This window comes from Sapajus apella, unplaced genomic scaffold, assembly GCF_009761245.1.
Source record: "Sapajus apella isolate SASKATOON/1434 unplaced genomic scaffold, GSC_monkey_1.0 scaffold55, whole genome shotgun sequence".
In the NCBI taxonomy this organism is placed as follows: Eukaryota; Metazoa; Chordata; class Mammalia; order Primates; family Cebidae; genus Sapajus; species Sapajus apella.
The window spans coordinates 15,339,312-15,353,334 of NW_022436995.1; the positions used below are offsets into that span (position 1 = coordinate 15,339,312).

The 14,023-nt window shown below is 49.0% G+C and overlaps 1 protein-coding gene across 3 annotated transcripts; it reads right to left on the reverse strand.

Annotated features, from left to right (window-relative positions):
* Positions 1 to 7,142: 7,142 nt before the first annotated feature.
* Positions 7,143 to 13,111, reverse strand: LOC116527691 (cytochrome P450 1A1). 3 transcript variants are annotated; one of them, XM_032244841.1, is made up of 7 exons: positions 13,006 to 13,110; positions 9,838 to 10,691; positions 9,192 to 9,318; positions 9,017 to 9,106; positions 8,807 to 8,930; positions 8,580 to 8,666; positions 7,143 to 8,387 (listed from the first exon to the last, which is right to left on the reverse strand). In XM_032244841.1, the coding sequence occupies exons 2-7, from the start codon at positions 10,660 to 10,662 to the stop codon at positions 8,102 to 8,104; spliced, it is 1,539 nt and encodes a 512-aa protein (XP_032100732.1). In that variant the 5' UTR covers positions 10,663 to 10,691; positions 13,006 to 13,110; the 3' UTR covers positions 7,143 to 8,101. The 3 variants fall into 3 exon arrangements, with proteins under 3 accessions (XP_032100732.1, XP_032100733.1, XP_032100734.1); XM_032244842.1 differs by having other exon boundaries at positions 9,838 to 10,688; positions 13,006 to 13,104; XM_032244843.1 differs by lacking the exon at positions 8,580 to 8,666 and having other exon boundaries at positions 13,006 to 13,111.
* Positions 13,112 to 14,023: the final 912 nt, after the last annotated feature.

Consider the following 14,023-nt stretch of genomic DNA (forward strand, 5'->3'; position numbering starts at 1 on the left):
GCCTAGGCTGGAGTGTAATGGCACGAGGCTTACTGCAACCTCTGGCTCCCAGGTTCAAACGATTCTCCTGCATCAGCCTCCTGAGTAGCTGGGATTACAGGTATGCGCCACCACACCTAGCTAATTTTGTATTTTTAGTCGAGACAGGGTTTCTCCATGTTGGTCAGGCTGGTCTCGAACTCCCAGCCTGAGGTGATCCACCTGCCTTGGCCTCCCAAAGTGCTGGGATTACAGATGTGAGCCACCGCACTTGGCTGATTTTCTTTTTTTTAATTTGAGACAGCGTCTTGTTCTGTTACCTAGGCTGGAGTGCAGTGGCACTATCTTGGCTCACTGCAACCTCTGACTCCCAGGCTTAAACGATTCTCCTACCTCAGCCTCCCAAGTAGCTGGGATTATAGGCATGCACCACCATGCCCAACTAATTTTTGTACTGTTAGTAGAGATGGGATCTCACCATGTTGGCCAGGCTGGTCTTGAACTCCTGACCTCAAATGTTCTGCCCACCTCAGCCTCCCAAAGTGCTGGTGTTACAGGTGTAAATCACTGCACCTAGCCATGATTTTCTTCATATTTATTCTGTGTGTGGTTCACTGTGCTTCTTAAGTTGGAAAATATATATCTTCCTCCAAATTTGGTACATTATTGGCCATTATTTCTTCAAATTTTTTCCTCTTTCTCTTCTCTTCTGGGACTCCAGTGACAATATGTTAGATGTTTCTGTATTGTCCCACAGGTTCCTAAGGCCCTATTTGTTTTTTCAAACGTTTTTCTCTTTCTCTTTCAGATTGTATGATTTGTGTTGATCTACCTTTAAGTTTATTGAGTCTTTCCTTTGTCATTCACTCTGATGTTAAGGCTATCTGGTTAATTGTTTAAGATACTGTGTTTTTCAGTTCTAGAATTTCCATTTGGTTCATAATATTTTCCATTTCTCCACTGAGATTTTATTTTTTTATTGATTACAAACTTATTTTCTTTTATCTCACTTAGCATATTTATAATAGCGGTTTTAAAAGCTTTGTATGGCTGGGTGCAGTGGCTCACACCTGTAATCCTAGCACTTTGGGAAACTGAGGCAGGAGTATTGCTTGAGCCCAGAAGTTCGAGACCAGCCTGGGCAAAATAGTGAGACCTCGTCTCAATAAAAATTAAATATAAAGGCCTTGTATGATGATTCTAACATCTGATTCCTCTCACGATTGGCCCCCACTAGTTGTCTTTTCCTCTGAGAATGGGTCACATTTTCCTGTTTCTTTGATTTTTAAGGAATGTTGAACTATATTCTGGACCTCGTTAGTGCTAAATTCTGGGTTGTGTTATATTCCTCTGAAGAGTATTAAGTTTTTGTTTTAACAGGCATTTAGCTTGGCTGGACTCAAACTGGAAACTCTCTCTTGCTGTGCTGTGTAGTAATTCAAATGTCAGTTCCGTAGGCTTGTTCTCAGACACAGCTGTTTCGAGTCTCCCCCACACATGTGAGATTGAGAGATCAGCCAGAGACTAGGGCACTGTTTATATGCAGCGTGTGGTGCTCCTCTTCTCTGCCCTCTTCTTTGATTCTCCTGCCACTATCTAACAGCTGTGATTATCCAGGCTCTGTCCTCTGCTTCTTTAGACCAGAAATACGGCAGGTTTTATTATCAGTATTTTAGCTAGCCTGTGTTGCAGCTAAGGCCTGCCCTCATGGTTAGGCTGTAAAGACAGGAAAATCAACCCAGCCAATCCCTCCTTCCAAATGTCAACTTCTTTCCAAATTCGACCTGCTTTTGTTTACTCTCCAAAACCTTCAAAAGAGTGTCGTGTGTGTTTGCGTTTTACCCCCAAATTATATTTGTTATCTGTAGGAGGGTTGGTTTGTAAGGAACTTTTTCTGCCATAAGCCACATTATTCAAAATAACTGTTAATTTATTCCCCTAATTAAATCTGCTGTAAAAGGTGAGAAGCACTATACCATAGAATAAACAGTGCTGGACTTTAAAACAGAATACCTGATTGTAAAAATTCTTTATAACCTTGGAATTGAGAAGACCTCTTTAATCGTGATTCAAAAATCCAAAAACCATAACAAAAAAAATTAACAAATTCTACTACATTAAAAAACCTAGCTGGGCATGGTGGCTCATACCTGTAATCCCAGCACTTTGGGAGGCAAAGGCGGGTAGATCACGAGATCAAGAGATCGAGACCATCCCGGTCAACATGGTGAAACCCTGCCTCTACTAAAAATACAACAATTTAGTTGGGGGTGGGGGCACGCACGTACCTGTAGTCCCAGCTACTCCGGAGGCTGAGGCAGGAGAATTGCTTGAACCCGGGAGGCGGAGGTTGCAGTGAGCTGAGATGGCGCCACTGTACTCCAGCCTGGCAACAGAGACTCTATCTAAAAAAAACCACAAAAAACAAAAAACAAAAAAAACCTATCCATATTAAAAGCCACCATATTCAAAAAGTCAAAATACAAACAGGGAAAATATTTTCATATCACAGACAAGTACCTAATCTGAATATATAGAGTTTCAAGTAATAAATAAGATAAAGACCGATAACCGAAAAGAAAAAAATGGTCAAAGAGTACTGGCACAGTGGCTCATGCCTGTAATTTCAGCACTTTGGGAGGCTGAGGCCGGCAGGTCACCTGAGGTCAGGAGTTTGAGACCAGCCTGGCCAAAATGGCGAAACACCATAGCTACTAAAAATACAAAAATTAGCCAGCTGTGCTGGTACATGCCTGTAGTCCCAGCTACTCAGGAGGCTGAGGCAGGAGAATCGCTTGAACCCAGGAGATAGAGGTTGAAGTGAGCTGAGATTGTGCCACTGCACTCTAGCCTGGGAGGCAGAGCCAGACTCTGCCTGAAAAAAAAGAAAAAAAAAGAAAAAAAAAAAAAAAAAAACAAAGGCCGGGCGCGGTGGCTCATGCCTATATCCTAGCACTTTGGGAGGCCGAGGCAAGTGGATCACTTGAGCTCAGGAGTTCGAGACCAGCCTGGCCAAAATGGCGAAACTCTGTCTCTACTAAAAATACAAAAAAATTAGCCAGGCGTGGTGGCGGGTGTCTGTAATCCCAGCTACTCGGGAGTTTGAGGCAGGAGAATCTCTCGAACCAGGAGGAGGAGGTTCTAGTGAGCCGAGAACGTGCCACTGAGCTCCAACCTGGGCAACAGATCAAGACTCCTTTTCAAAAAAAAGAAAAAAAAATTAAATAACTGGTGATCAACTAAATACAGTATAGGCCTAAACACAACTGAAAATCTAGGCACATGAATTGGAATTTTGAGGTCTCATCTTAGGTAAAAAAGGAAAATTGTAAAAGGGACAAGTAGGACATTGCTTCTGATAATGAGTGTCAAGGACATAATACTAGGAATCGTGTTTATTGAAATTATATGAACATGAAGGACAATGCTGAGAAATATTACTCTTTTATTACAAGACCCTAAAAAACTGCTATTTAAAAATCATACTAGGGAAAAAGAGGAGTCAAGTTGGGGGAATCACACTTCCCAATTTCAACACTTACTATCAAGTTACAGTAATCAAAATAGTGTGGCCTTGGCATAAGGACAATTGAGGGTCCAGAAATAAACTCATACATCCATAGCCAGTTGATTTTTGACAAGGACGCCAAAACTACTCAATGGGGAGAGAATGATCTGTTCAATAAATGGTGCTTGGTAAAATGTAAAAGAATGAGTTTGGACCTTTACTTCACACCCTATACAAAAGTTAACTAAAAATTGATCACAGACCTATATATAAGAGCTAAAATCAAGCCAGGCATGGTGGCTCATGCTATTTATAGGCTCAGCAGTCTGTAAACAAAAAATGACATAACACTTGGGAGACCAAGATTCTGTCTACCAAAAAGAAAGAGGGGGGAAGCAAAAATTATAACATTGTGTTGTGAGATTTATAATGACTCTGGCTCCAAGAACAAAAACAAAACAAAACAAAACAAAATCACAAAATATAGAAATGAGAACTCAATGGAAATACTTGAAGCCTGATATTGTCTCTGACACATGCTATCCCAGCAGCAGAGCTAGACGGCTATCAATGCACACAACAGGACAGAGCTGAGGACTCAAGAATTGAGGGTCCCTTGAGGTTGCCACTATGTGGGGCCTTCATTTTGTGAAACTTCCAAACTGTTAATAAGGTAAGGAGCCCAACTGAAAGATAAAGACAATGCTGAGTACATTAAGTTTGCTGAGCAGCAGATACCTGCGTTAGTTTGGAAATACAGTCTTTCCCCATAATGTTTAGCCAACCAAAGGAGAGTTTTGGCTGTCGCAAATGCTTCTTGCTGCACCTATGTATAAATACTACAGGGCAAATAGAAGAAGCCACCTGACTCTCAGCCTAAAACACATCGGCCTGGATTCTGGGACACGTTTTCATGGCCTGGATTTCATAATCCAGGCCCTTGGCTTCCAGACCTGTTACGAAGACTGACAGTAAATAACTCTTAAAATTAAAATATGATTCTGATAATTGCCTATGTTACAATTGGCTAATGTAGTCTGTCCAGAGTCTTAAGTGCTATTGCACAGCCATTGTCATATCAGATGGTCCAATAACTCATCCTACAACAGAAGAAAAGATTAATTCTGGTTCAATTACAGCCTACATTCAGTGGATGCTCTCCTGTAATGCCAGCTACTCAGGAGGCTGGAGTGCAATGGTGCAATCTTGGCTCACTGCAACCTCTGCCTCCTGGGTTCATAAAATTCTCCTACCTCAGCCTCCCGAGTAACTGGGATTACAGGTGCATGCAACCACAGCCCGCTAATTTTTGTATTTTTAGTGAAGACAGGTTTCACCATGTTGGCTAGGCTGGTCTCAAACTCCTGACCTCAAGTGATCCGCCCACCTCAGCCTCCTAAAGTGCTGGGATTACAGGCGTGGGCCACCACATCTGGCCTTTTTTCTACCATTTTAACCATTTTGATCTGCATAATCCATTGGTTTTTAGTATATTCTCAAAATCATATGACCATCACCAGTATCTAATTCTAGAATATTTCCATCACCCCTGAGTAAACTCTGCACCTCTCAATTCCCCCTGCCCTGTGTTACTTGGCAATCACTCATCTACGTTCTGTCTCTATAAATTTACCTATTCTGGACTTTTGATGCATATGGAGTCATATGCTACATGCCTTTTTGTGTCTGGCTTCTTGCACATAGTATGTATTCAAGGCTTGTTTATGTATATAGCATAAATGCAAGTTATTTAATTAATTTATTTATTTTGAGACAGACTCTTGCTCTGTCACCAGGCTGGAGTGCAGTGGCACAATCTCGACTCACTGCAACCTCCGCTTCCAGGATTCAAGCTATTCTCCTGCCTCAGCCTCCTGAGTTACTGGGACTACAGGCGCACACCACCACATCCAGCTAATTTTTGTACGTTTTAGTAGAGATGGGGTTTCATCATGTTGGCCAGGCTGGTCTCGATCTCTTGACCTCATGATCCGCCTGCCTCGGCTTCCCAAAGTGCTAGGATTACGGGCATGAGCCACCACGCCCGGCCAAGTTATTGTTTAAGTAGAAAATATAAATCAATAGAAGAGTGAGCACCAAATTTCTTATTCCCACCCCCTAACCCCACAAAGCAGGTTGCTACAACTGACTTCAGCTTGCTTGCTCCTTGCAGTAGCCTGAAGCGCCGGGCAAGCAGGAGCCGTTTACCCCTATTAGAAAGCATGGTGGCCGGGCGCGGTGACTCACGCCTGTAATCCCAGCACTTTGGGAGGCCGAGGTGGGTGGATCACGAGGTCAAGAGATCGAGACCATCCTGGTCAACATGGTGAAACCCCGTCTCTACTAAAACTACAAAAAATTAGCTGGGCATGGTGGCGCATGCCTGTAATCCCAGCTACTCAGGAGACTGAGGCAGGAGAATTGCCTGAACCTAGGAGGCGGAGGTTGCGGTGAGCCGAGATCGCGCCATTGCACTCCAGCCTGGGTAACAAGAGTGAAACTCTTGTCTCAAAAAAAAAAAAAAAAAAAAAATAGAAAGCATGGTGCATGAACAGTAACTGCTGGCCACCATGCAATGCTTTAGGAAGAAAGCTGGTCTGGGGTGGGGTAGAGAGGCCACATCCCAAAGTGCATCTCCCTTCAGCCCCTTAGTCAGAACACCTTCTGGCTATGTGGGTCCAGCCTCTGCCATACTTCGCATCCCCACCACTGTGCCATCCCAGATGGACAGGGGCTTTCAGCATTGAGATGTGGGTTCTAATGTGGTTCCAGAACCTAAACCAGGGCATGAAGAGTGAGGAGCAGATCACAACTGCTGAGGTAAGAACCCCTCTCCCCACAAAACTGTGTCTACAGCCTATCCACTTGGACTTTAGCATCTAATGCTGTCAGTCCCAAGTGAGACTGCCTCTCATCCCTCAAGGAAGGCTTGGCTCAGAGCCTCAAGAACTGGAATCTTCCCCAGTGCCCACTCCCCTACCCAGTCCCAACCCCAGCTCTGGACCCCACCTCCTGTACGCATCTGTCTGTTAGAGCCCTGATCACAATGAATTGAATGATGTGTTTATATGTCAGTTTCATCAGCCATTTTGGGAGGTTCTTGAAAGCAAGGACTCCATTATGTTCACTTGATACACTTATTGCCTGGTTCAGAGAATACTCCATCAATTTGTGATAAGTTGGAGAGGGAGTAAGTCAGCACAGTGATGAAGAGTCATGTCCTGGCCAGACGAGGTGGCTCATGCCTATATTCCCAGCACTTTGGGAGGCTAAAGCGGGTGGATCACTTGAGCTCAGGAGTTTGGGACCAGCCTGGGCAACATGGTGAAACCCTAGCTCTACAAAAAATACCCTGGTGGTGTGTGCTTGAGGCTCCAGCTTTTCAGAGGCTGAGGTGAGAGGATCATGTGAGCCCAGGAGGCAGAGGTTACAGTGGCCAAAATGGTGCCACTGCACTCCAGCCTGGACAACCAACAGGGACCCTGTTTAAAAAAAAAAAAGAGCCTTGTCCCTCAAACAGACTGCCTAAGTCCAGTGGCTTCACCTCTTCACTGCTGCCTCCTCTTCTTCCTCCCCACAGGCAAGCGCAACACAGAATCGGGTTCAGGGTGAGTAGATGAGTGATGAATCATTTAAGATTCAAAAAATCTCCACCTTTAGGGTTTCTGAATAATATCTTTATTTAGCTCAGAAAGTTGTTCTTACACATTTTTGGATACTTGGGTTAGAATTTTCTCTATTACATTAAATCAATGGTTCTTAAGCTCTTATGCAAACATGCAAGCACAATGCAGGCTAGAATAGAAAGGCTGTTGTGGCCAAACATTAAAAATAGATATTTTATTACGAGGGTGTAGAGAGGGGAGACCAACAGAAGGTAACTGAAATACCACCCCTCCCTCCAGCCCTAATCCTGGTGCCTGGATATGTGCACTCCTTCTGCACTTCGCTCCCCTTAGACACAAGTCCCCAGCTGCTCCTGGACAGCAGCAAGGGTCTTACAAGGCCAGAAGGCAGCCCTGTTTGTTCCTGCCTGCAGAAAGGGCAGAGGAATGTGATGTTCCCAGGAACTATGTCCTAGGCCCATAGGTTTAGATTGCTCAGCGTAGTGCAGGCAGTGAGACTACATCTGCGCCAGCATCCTGGGCTGTCTCTTCCCTTCACTCTTGGCAGCTCCCAATTGTCAAAGATTGGACAGGGTCCTGGTGTGGCCAGCTCTAACCATTGCTCAAGCCAGTCAGCACCCCCACAGAGCCAGCTAGCTGCTGGGCCCAGGAGCTTCCAGAGAGCTCTTCAGCGCTCCTCAGGGGCCTAAGGACCTCCTAACCCTAGCAGGCCTCCTGCCTCAGGCACAACTTGGGAAGGCTCCATCAGCTCCTGTATGGCCCTGCTGTACTTGCTGTCTGTGGTCGGTATGCAGAGGCAAGTCCAGGGTAGGGACAGGCAGGATCCCTCAGGCTTGCCCGTAGCCCAGACAGCAAAACTGCAGTCAGAACAGTGTCTATAGTTTCAGGCTGAACCTCAGACTGCCTGCTGAACCTTAGGCCAGCCCGCCGGTCTGGCTGCCCAACCAGACCAGGTAGATAGAGTCTAGGCCTCAGGGCTCTCGATCATCTAAGAGCGCAACTGCATTTGGAAGTGCTCACAGCAGGCGTGCTTCATGGTCAGCCCATAGATGGGGGTCATGTCCACCTTCACGCCCGGTGGCACGCTGAACTCAACCTGCTGCAGCAGGATGGCCAGGAAGAGAAAGACCTCCCAGCGGGCAATGGTCTCCCCGATGCACTTCCGCTTGCCCATGCCAAAGAGAATCACCTTCTCGCTCAGCACCTTGTTGATACCACCATCGGGGGTGAGAAACCGTTCAGGCAGGAACTCAGACGGGTTGACCCATAGCTTCCTGTAAGCAGAGGGAGGCAGCTGAAGTGGCAGGTTGGGGCTCAGAAGTGTCAAGTGGGTGGAACCCCAGTCCCAAAGGATAGAGGACAGGCAAGTGGCCCGCAGACCGGAGGATCAATGCAGTGATTATATTAATCATATATAAGAGCTTAAGAGGGTGGACCCAGCCTTTCCTCTGCACCTATGAACTTACTGGTCATGGTTGATCTGCCACTGGTTTACAAAGACACAACGCCCCTTGGGGATGTAAAAGCCTTTCAGACTTGTGTCTCTTGTGGTGCTGGGGAGAAACAAAGCTCAGTCAGGCTCAGTGGCAACAGGCAAATCTCCCTGTCTCCCATGCCATGTCCCTCCCATTAACCCTAATCAGGTATGCGGGCTGGAGTAAGGCCAGACAGCAGTGGCTCCATGGGGCCTCACCTGTGGGGGATGGTGAAGGGGACGAAGGAGGAGTGTCGGAAGGTCTCCAGGATGAAGGCCTCCATATAGGGCAGGTGGGATCTGTCAGAGAGCCGGGGCCGCCGCTCCCTGCCAATCACTGTGTCTACAGAACAAAGGGAACAAGGTGAATTTCAGGGGCTGCCTAGACCTGGCCAGGCACTCACCCCTTTACATGGAGCCACTACCTACCTAGCTCCTCCTGGATCTTTCTCTGTACCCTGGGGTTTGTCACCAAATACATGAGGCTCCAAGAGATAGCTGTTGTGACTGTGTCAAACCCTGGACAGGGTAGAACAGACGAAGTTAGGCAGGCGGCAGGTCAGGGCAGTTGAGCACAGGAAGGACACAATGGGGTGACTCATACCAGCTCCAAAGAGGTCCAGGACGACATTAATGATCTTCTCATCTGACAGCTGGATATTGGCGTTCTCATCCAGCTGCTTCTCCTGACAGTGCTCAATCAGGCTGTCTGTGATGTCCTGGATGTGCCCCTTAGGTAGTGAAAGTCCACAGGTGAGCAAAGATCTCACACCCAGAGCTACCTCTCCACCCAGGTCTGGTTCTTCACTATCCGTAGCACGTCCGTTCCCGGGGGCTGTTGTCCCAGCTTCTCTCTGCTTACTACCTTAGAATGCTGCTAGCCCCAACTCAAGGGACATCTGACACACAGAGTCTTGTGCTGTTATCATCTGGATGTGCTCTTTATCTTTGATGAGGCCAGGAGGCCAACTCTTTAACTCTTCCCGGCTCCCTCAACAACTGCCCCAGAGTCCTGGGTGTGATGGCTATTCAGGGGCTATCGCTGTCTGATGGAAGCACGGAAGCGTTAGTCAAGATAAAGTTCTATTTTCCTGCCGAGGAAGGAGAGCACTCCACAAATGGCTTCAAGGTCCCAGGTTGAAACCTCCCTGAGAACTTGCCACGCCCCATGCAGTTCCTCTTACCTCTGACCTCCCAGGCTCTGACCCCATCTGCTTCCCACCACCCACCTGCCTCTCCCCGGCCTGTACCTTCTCAAAGGTTTTGTAGTGCTCCTTGACCATCGTCTGCAGGAAGTTGTAGATCTTCTCATTCAGGTCCTTGAAGGCATTCAAGGAAGAATTGGGCAGGTAGCGAAGAATAGGGATGAAGTCAGCTGGGTTTCCAGAGCCAACCACTTCCGCGAAACTGTTACTCAGGTTGACTATGCTAAGCAGTTCTTGGTGGTTGTGGTCATAGAGTTGGCCAAAGCAAATGGCGCAGATGACATTGACCACTGATATCATCACATACCTGTAGGGGTTAAAGCGCCCAGGCCCTGCCATCAGCTCCTGCAACCTGCTGATCAGGGCCTCAGCCTCCTGGCTCACATGCTTCTCCAGGTAGCAGGAGGATGAGGAGGCCGGGTCAGAGGCAATGGAGAAACTTTTGAGGCCGTTCTGGGCCAGGCGCCGGCGGGCAGCCCACACGGGTCCCGAGTCTGGGCTGAAGGTCATGCTCTGGCCATCAGCGATGAGGGTGAAGCTGTAGAGGTCGGGCCGGCCCTTGAAATCGTCACCCTGCCGCACCAGGGCCTGCCGGATGGTGTCCAGACCACTCAGCACCACCACGGGCGTGGAGCCAATGCGGATCTGCAGCACGTCCCCGAACCGCTGGCTCATCCTCGTCAGCGCCAGGTGCGGGCTCTTCCCCAGGGTCAGCACGTGCCCAAGCAGAGGCCAGCCCCATGGCTCTGGTGGACTTTTCAGGCCTTTGGGGACCCGAGGTCTTGAGGCCTTGATTACCCAGAATACCAGACAGAAGATGACAGAAGCCAGGAGAAGCTCCGTGACCGAGACAGAGATTGGAAAAAGCATGATCAGTGTAGGGATCTTGGAGGTAGCTGCTAAGAGATGGGGCAGGAAAAAAAAAAACCAAGCCATCAGACTGAGGGATGAGAAGAGCCAATATCCTAGAATGTCAGCCTGCAGCCTGCTGGTAAGGGAAAGGGGAAACCTTTCCACCTAGAACTGCTTACTGGGCACGAACAGGAGGACGAGGTGGGGAGAAGTTGTTTGTTGAGCTACCACTGTGGGCTAAGAATTTCACAGTCCTTCTTCATTCTCCCTGGCCACAAATCTATGAGGTAAGCTGCAGTGAGGCTCAGAGAAGGTAAGTAACTTGCCCAAGGTCACACAGCCAGAAAGTGTTGGTTGCAGACTCCCAAGTCAAGTTGCCTAATTCCAGAATGCCTTCTCTTAACTGCTGTGCCAATTTAAAATGACACCTTCCAAGGTCATCTGTGATTTCCATATGGTACCAGTACTTCTATTTACTTCACATTTTCCTAAAATCAACTTTAAATCTATCTACATATCATCATAAACAATATCTGTGTGAAAGTACAATTTTGATTTTTCCCCAACACATTAAAAGAAACACATATTCAATGTGTATCACCCCAAGTCTTACCCATCACACTTAAGAAGACCATGTTCTCAGGGGAATTAAGGATCATCTGCTCCTTTAGCCTCATTTAACGTTTGGAGGAAGTGACCCCTGGAAGCAGCACTGACTTGCCCAAAGTCCCCCAGCAATCAGTGACAGAGCCAGGACTTAGCCTCCTTAGGGACACTTTCCTGGAAATGGCCAGCTGCTGTCACATGTACCTCCCTTTGAAGAGTTGTCAGATGAATGAAGGAATTTTCCCAGAACCCTCAGTTCTCTGACGCTCAATCTCAGGATGCAGGAAATCCCACCAGACCCCAGGACAGAGCAAGGAAGAAATCGGGGACAGGATGGCCGCTTCCCAAACCACATTGCTCTCAGCCCCAGCTCTCTGAGTTCAACTGACTCACACTTTAAAGACAGCTGGAGACCAGCTAGATTGAGCGTTGTAGTCAGAAAAATCCAGGCCAGGGTTTTTGTTGGGCTCAATTCTCAATGAATGAACAGTTTGGACCTCCCCCTTTTGCAAGTTACCTGAAAGCAGAGAATAAATGGAAGGTTCCCACTAGGCTGTAAGAAAAACCCAGACTGGAATAAGGGAAATCAGGAGTAGATCTGAACTGAAAGGAAACTGGGGCAATACGTTGTAAGCTTGACCTAGAAAAGGTGTGTAAATTCATAAACCACTCTCTCCAACACATCAGGCATCTGTCTGCTACCCTGGACTGGAGATCAGTAGACCCAACATTCTAGTCAAAGTGGTCTTGGACTGAACATTTTACTTTTCTGGGGTCCAATTTCAGTACCTGAGAGCGGGTGAGAAGAGATCTCTCAGTTCATAGTGCCCAGCAGGATCAGAGGGAAGAGAAGACCCAGATTTGCTGTGGGGAATCTTAAAGTCCTACCAGTGAGGCTCCCACAGGAGTACCACACTAGACAGGGAGATGGATGGCTCCTATCACAAGTATTATAGAGGGAGGGAGGCTTCCTGGAGGGGCTGAATCTCAAACCACACTAGATCCCTGAGTGAATGGGGGACAGTGCCAAGCTTTGGTGTGCCATGGCATCCCCTTCTGCACAACGGGTGTCCAAGGACCTGCAGCCTTTGTAAGATGGTAGGAGCCAAGGGAGATGTGACTGGTGAGTTTTTAGGGGCTGGTGTTTCCAGCTCCCTGCAGTTGGCAATCTGTCACCCTGATTGTCTCCCACCAAAGGATAAAGAAGACAGTCAATAAGATAGGAAAGGCCTGGGACTCTTGCACAGATCGGTCTCTCTTGTCTGTCTAGGACATCTCAGCTCTGACAAACCACCCCTTGGGAGAGTAAAATCTGCCAGGGGTGGCTTCTTGGCTAAGGCAGGGTACAGCTGGTAAGAACCCAGCCCACCCCCTCCATCCACGCTGTCCACCCAAGGAGAAGCCCATGTCATCAGAAAGCCTGAGGGAGGGGTTGCACATATTCCAGCCTGCCAGGTGGCCTTGATGGGGAGGCCTCAAGGTGAGCAGGGAGTCATTAGGGGATGGAGCTAAAGCCTGGGTCCTGAACTCCTGAATGAGATGTCATCTGTATCTAGACGTCTGGTACCAGCTGTGGGATCATGTGCAAGTCCTCCACTTTCCCTCGCCTCAGTTTCCCCACTATGGGGCTAGACTGCCTGGTCACTAAAAACACTTTCCTCCCTTTTGAAGGTGCTAGACAGGCAGCTACCTAGGAAGTCCTGGAGGCACCAAATGTTCCTTTTATTGGCAAGCCAGAAGCCCCCCAGCACTCACCTGTGGCTGTAAGGAGGCACTGAGCTGAGCTGGGAAGATGGACTCTTGGAGCTTGGGACCACAAGGATCAGGGAAGGTTCCAAGGAACTGTCACCTCCAGGGTGAGGGTGAAGGCACTGCCACCTTTATAGGCGGGCTAGTGCGTGTGGCCACGCCCCCTTCCCCCAGAGTGCGCAGAGATGGATGGGGGGGGAGGAGCAGCCTGATCAGGGCTGGTCTCTCTGGGATAGGAGGAAAAGGTGGGGGAGGGCAAGGGGGTGGGCAAGAATCCATTTTTGGACACCTCATCTCAGTGCCTGGACGTACAGGGGTGGGGGCCGGGAACACCTGGAAGCCCCAGTTCCAAGGCGCCCCAAGGGCAGTGCAGGACCCAGCCGAGGAGCGGGTTTGAGGGAGAAGTCCAGGACAGCCCGAAGAGAGGGTACGGGAAGCTCCATCCTGGGGCGCTGGGACTCCTCTTGGCCACGTCTGCACCCACCGGAACACTGCGCGAGCAGATGCCTGCCCGGCGCGGCAGCCTAACCGGACTCGGCAGGCGGGGGCGGGGCTGCGCGTGGTGACCTCCCCGGGGTTACCGAGTCCCGGCTCGCGTGAGAAGCGCTGCGACCCCGGCCCTGAGGTCACGGGGGCCGGAAGGCCAGAGGCGCCGCGGGGCTGGCGGTGTCCCCCAGAGCCCGGGACTAGCAGAGGTTCGCGCGTCTTGACTGAAGGACTGGAATGGATGGTGAAGGCGCAGGCTTGCTGAGCGCTCACAGCGGCTCCGCGCCGCCTCTGGGATCACCTAAGTCCGGGTGCAACCCGGCCCTTGAGGGTCCCTCCTGGCTCCCGGGGTTGCTAGTGCTTTAGTTGGCAGAGCACAGAAATCCGGGGGCCGGCGGCCGAGGAAAAACTCTGGGGCCCAGGGACCACGGAGGGGACTCGTGACGCGAAGCCCCCACCCCACCCCCGGGTAGCTCGCGTGCGCCAGCGACATCCCTCTAGGGGCAGAGGTCAGGCTGCCCGTCCCCGCCCCACCTGG